This window comes from Rhipicephalus sanguineus, chromosome 1 (genome assembly GCF_013339695.2).
Source record: "Rhipicephalus sanguineus isolate Rsan-2018 chromosome 1, BIME_Rsan_1.4, whole genome shotgun sequence".
Lineage (NCBI taxonomy): Eukaryota > Metazoa > Arthropoda > Arachnida > Ixodida > Ixodidae > Rhipicephalus > Rhipicephalus sanguineus.
The window spans coordinates 187,958,021-187,963,286 of record NC_051176.1 but is presented as its reverse complement, the minus strand read 5'-3'; the positions used below and the strand labels follow the sequence as shown (position 1 = coordinate 187,963,286).

The window sequence follows — 5,266 nt, the reverse complement described above, 5'->3', positions numbered from 1 at the left end:
ATTCATCGCGCTTGGGTGTCGTTAGATCTGAGGGACATTGCTGAACTAATGATAACAAGATGTATACATATTTTTCAAAACCCTGAACTTCTTCACGCCTCACGGAATTAAGTTGGAGGCACTATCACATCCAACGGCTTACCCTAAAAATGACTTCTACCAAAATGTCCCGGCAGGCAGGACGTGAGCCTTACTCTTACAACGAAACGCTATAGCCGGATTACGAGGAGCACCGCTCATGAGAATGCCTAATGCCTTTTCCAATCTCCTGGCGAAAATTCATTTATTAGGGACATGAGTGTTACTTCACGAACTTTTCTTGCTACTCCGCTCATTTAACTGCAGGTGCCGCGGCTGTTCCTTTGTTTGTATTTTTTGTTGCAATAATGAATTGGCATTGCCAAAGAAGTACCCTACTTGTCTGGCTTAGTGTCATCTCATGGCAATATTTTAGAAAACATTTAGGAAATTATAGGAAATGTTAGTCTAAAAGCTACTCATGCCTTTTCTGAACGTTTTCTGGCGCAAACCTCGTGAACTTATTCCAACTTGCCCAGTATCATTCGCTTGTTCTAACTTCAACTGTCAAGTGTGACTGTGACAAAAAGAAGTTGTTTAATATTGAGAATGGGCATTGTCGGCGATCGTTTTCATAAGCTCGAAAGGCTTTGATGTTCGGCTACTCACTATCAGCGGTCAAACTTGATGTTAACATTGGGAGATGCAAGTAGTTTGAAGGGGCACATTTCTTTGAAATCTCAAAAACGTCTTGGAACGAGTAATGTGTCTTCAAATAAATACATTACAGAAATTGTGTTTTTTAATACGTACTTCGAGCAGAAATACTATGAGCGCAATGCTTCCCACTCTCATACCGCCTTAATGCCCTTCTTTCTGACGGAGCGGGGTGGTGCTAGGGAAGGCGGTCCGACCAATGGCGTTACGTTTCCTTCGGCGTGGCCCAACGTCAGCCGGAGGCAGCCGATTTCGCTTGCAAGTGCGCACATGATATCGAAATGCGAAAAGCGGTTGTATGATTGTGCCAGCCCGTTTAGTTAAATGCGTCCATTGATATGCGCAGTAACTTTATCAATGACCTCACTCATTCCATTCAATTCGTGCCTTGCCCAGCAGTTTTGGTACTAGGACGACGTCATGGATCTCACTGATCCAAACGTGCTGCCTGCTTCTTGTCAGCTCTATCAGTCAATGGGAGCCCCGTATGTCAATCGGCTGACGACGCTTGAGCAGCCCCCAAAGATTGTGCTGCCACTATGAGAACGCATAGCTTCGTTCGAAAATAGGAAGTTTCAAGAAAGGTAAACTTTGCGCTCCACTTGTGAACTCCACGAGTAGCGCAAATCTACAAAATTTCACTGGGATGCGCAGAGCTCGTGCTTCCATTGGCGGAAGGCATTTCCTCACCATGACCGAGGGTTAGTTCGGGAATCCGTTATAGAATCCAGAGCAAAACATACGTCTAAAGGGAAGGATTCGAAAAATAATGAAATATTTGCCACTTGTTCCGTGCGAGTACTGACGCTCATAGGCGTGCGCAGGGTTCCCCATTATAGGGAGGCTAAGTTTCACCGCAGTGCTCCCCCCACCACGTTGGTTGAGTCCGAAGAAAAACGAGCTCCGCAACGGATGCGGAATGAAAATGAAGCGATGACGTGCTTCTCACGGCGGCCTGCCATTCGTCCCCGTCATTCCGGGGGTAAAGACGGGAAGTAAGCAGTTCTTTGAATGCAGCATCAGGTATCCCTTAGCCGCTATTATAGTGAAAAACAGGCGTAGCCATAACCCTGCCTTTAAAAAATGACATGAAAGGTGTGAATGAGTAAAGGTATGGTGCAGAAATGGAGCCCCCCTTTAGATGACTAGGGGAAGCGGCCGCCCCCCCTGCACCCCCCCCACACACGTTTATGCTGACGCTAAAACAGGGTGTTCTACAGGATTTCTACATAACGTCACAATTTATGAATAAGTGGTATACACCTTTCGCAGACAATTAACTTTGCAGGGTTTTAGGAAGGTTCTCAACAGAAAGACGATCATACTGAGAGTGCACTTAAAATGTGTGCTGTTATGTACATTCAGGTGTGATGGGGCAACAGTGTTTAATCAACCACATAAGGAATTGTGCGTTAATATGTGCGCTAAGAAAAGACCCTTAGCGCGTTACGAGAAACATACACATACCTTGCACATAGCGAATTCTACAAAGTTGTAGTTTATCTCAGTCAGCGCATGTTCTGGCATTATTCGCTAGTAAAAAATCCAGTTTTCCAGGGCGCCGTGCCACATACTAAGAAGACAGCGATAAAAATATTTACGCCAAGGTGGCCGCTCGTTAACAAGTTTTACTTGCGAGTCTCTTAATAAAGCATTTCAATCCTTTAACCCACAAAAACATCATAATCTTGTCGACAAACGAGAAGATAATTAACATTGTAGATGCTCCCAGATTGAAAATTGCTTGTTGGTGAAACAACGCAGTGGCAGCTGTAATTCAGCCGCTTGAGTTCTAAGACAGCTGCGAAAATGCGGCCCTTCAAATAGTTTACGCTCATAAGTCCTGCACTTCGACAAGCGTCGGCGCTTCGTAGAGAAGGCTTGTGCTGGTAACTTGATTTCAAGCACGTACGCAGTGGACGTGAATATTTTTAAGAGGGTAGCACAGCGCACACATAAAAAAAAACATTAAATAGGGGAGTTTCGGAGGGGTAGAGATGTTGTGTGGCCAACCCAAGAGGAATTAATCACAGTCATTGCTAGTAGCAAAGCGATTTCGTCCCGCTCAATGGTCTGGCATAGCGAAATGCAGCTTTCTCTGTCACAGTGGGTCGTTTACAGCCTCGTGCTGCCGTCCACAGCTGTTTTGCTGCTGATGACGTAACTGACGTCTGTCGAAGGTGGCCTCGAGAAACGAAATAAGCGGAAGAAAGTCTCCCGAATCTCGGTGCTGCACAAACAGTAAACGTAAAAGTTCATGGCAAAATTAGCCATCTCCATGTCGTTTGCGAATGCCCTGAAGAGTTGGAATCCGTAATTGAGCTCCTTATCATCGCTGATAAGCATGGTGAGAATAGCGGCAGGGGTCATGCAGACGCAGAACATGATAACGATGGCGGCGAGCAGCATGACGAGTCGCTTCTCTTCCAGGAACTTTCCTGAATCGCGGGTGGTGCTGTTCGTGAGTAGATGCCGCTTACGCATCACCTTACGGAAGGTGATGATGATTGTGGTATTGAGTGTTGAGACCACGATCACAGGTCCGAGGCGCACCAGCACCTCTTTGAAAAACAGATAGGCTTTGAAAACCCATTTCTCCGTGACAGCCACGTTGTCGCATGGCATGTACTGGGGTCATGTTCAGCTGCTCGTCCCAAAAGGGCACCGGTATCTTTTGGAAAGCGACGGGTATGTAGAGCAATGCGGCGCCCGCGAAGGCGCTCAAGATGGCGAGCTTGGCGCGTCGTGCGTTGTGGAACTCGCGGTAGCGTGTCGGTCGGCACACAGACCAGTATCGGTCCATAGTGACAGCCAGCACAATGAAAACACTGCTGGCCATCAGAGCGTTGACGAGAGGCATCTCTACGTGCGCGTAGTAGAAAGCGGCTGGGTAGGAGCGCGGCTGGATGCCATGCAGCCGCAACATGGAGAAAACGGCCACCACCAGCGTCAGCAGGTCAGACGTGGCCAGCCACGTGAGGTAGACGAAGGTGACGCCCTTCAGGTTGGGCCGCGTCAGCACCACCAGGTTGATCAAGTTGCCGATGATTCCCAGCGCGATTATCACAAACGAGATGACGCCGTAGGCGATGAACTTTAGCAGCGCGATATCCTCCTTCAGCTGCGCCACGGCACGCTCATCTGTGGCCGCTTGTGCTTCGGTCCAGGGAGCCGCGGATGATGCTGCCACCGAGTCGTTGGCCACGGCTGCAGCTGGTGCGTTGTAGTTCGGACACACGGCCATGGTTTTCTGCAAGAAAAGACAAGCGACCAACAGATCAGCACCTCGTAAATGCACGCTTGAAAATGACAATAAATGTCTACCTTACCACGAATAGGCTTTATTTATTCAAACACATGTGTCTTTTATAACAATAATTCCAATACGACTTTTTTTTTCAGTCGCGGCGTGTTCATTTCGTGGGCGCCTTCTGCTTCATAAATTATTCACAGGGAACAAAGGTAATATCGTGTCCTCGCCCCATTTGCCGATGCCTGGGTAATTTCACGTCAGCGTCACTTTGACCAAAAACGAAGAGATCGGGGGCTGTTATCATCATTAAAGCGAAATGATACGTGATAGTAAAAGCAGTGCGGTAGTTTTTGTGAAATATTTTTTTTTGTTTCCTGCGCGGCAGTGGCGTTTAGCCTTCTGAGATCGTCCTTTTTACCAAGTGCCCTCATAAACAAAGAAACAACGAGAGATATGCCGACATTGATTTTTCGTAAGGTTCATGAAAGCAGCTCGCTAACTCCGGTGGCCTGTAATCCTGCTAAATACATCGTTATCGTTTAAGTGAGCGCCGTGTTGTACACATGATAAAAAAGTCAACGTGCGGATAGAGGCGCCATACGAATAGGAGAGCATTCAGCAGAACTGTTTACTGTACAGGCCTGAGCTTAATCTTTCTGCAATCCTTGTGCTTCCCGGTATTTGTGGGCATGTTGCTGTCGACCCCCGGCGTGTGTACAGAAAAGCTTCATTCAAGATTCATGCACAGGCTGTAATCCGGATCTCGAGAAAACTTCCTGGAGAAACCTCTCCGCACTCTGGGATTGGATTGAGCTTCCGAACTTCACTTGTTCACTATTTAATTATTTTATCTGTCAGAAAGACTAAAAAAAAAGGCGTTGGCTACTTTTTCCCTCTAAGCAGTGATTCCTTTTTTCTAAGGCAGTAAAAATGCTTTGGCCGCGAATAGCTTGAAATCGAGGCGCTGGCATTCTTATATCTTATTTAAAGAGGGGGAAAACAGCACAACTGTGTAAGCACTGAATGGAGGGAAGCGAGGCAGCTAATCCTCCGCTTTGCCGGAAATAAATGAGCGAACCTGTGAATTCAGGTCAACATTCACCGCATTTGGTTCGCACAACAGTTCATCCAAAGCTACAGGCACATGATAATGATGTTATCCTTCCCGTTGGTCCTGGCATTCTTCAATAGTCTCGTATTTTCACGAAAGCGTTATTAGATGTAGAAGTGTTCATGAGAGTGAATTTACACAATGACTGTAGTTAGAAGTCCCTCAAT

General features: G+C 46.8%; 1 protein-coding gene across 1 annotated transcript; it reads right to left on the bottom strand.

Moving 5' to 3' along the window:
* Window positions 1–2,832: 2,832 nt before the first annotated feature.
* LOC119380857 (probable G-protein coupled receptor B0563.6) lies at window positions 2,833–3,979 on the bottom strand. Its single transcript, XM_037649007.2, is given in 2 exon segments — window positions 2,833–3,367; window positions 3,369–3,979. Coding segments are annotated over 2 exon segments (1,128 nt in total). The 3' UTR covers window positions 2,833–2,850.
* Between the last annotated feature and the right edge of the window lie 1,287 nt (window positions 3,980–5,266).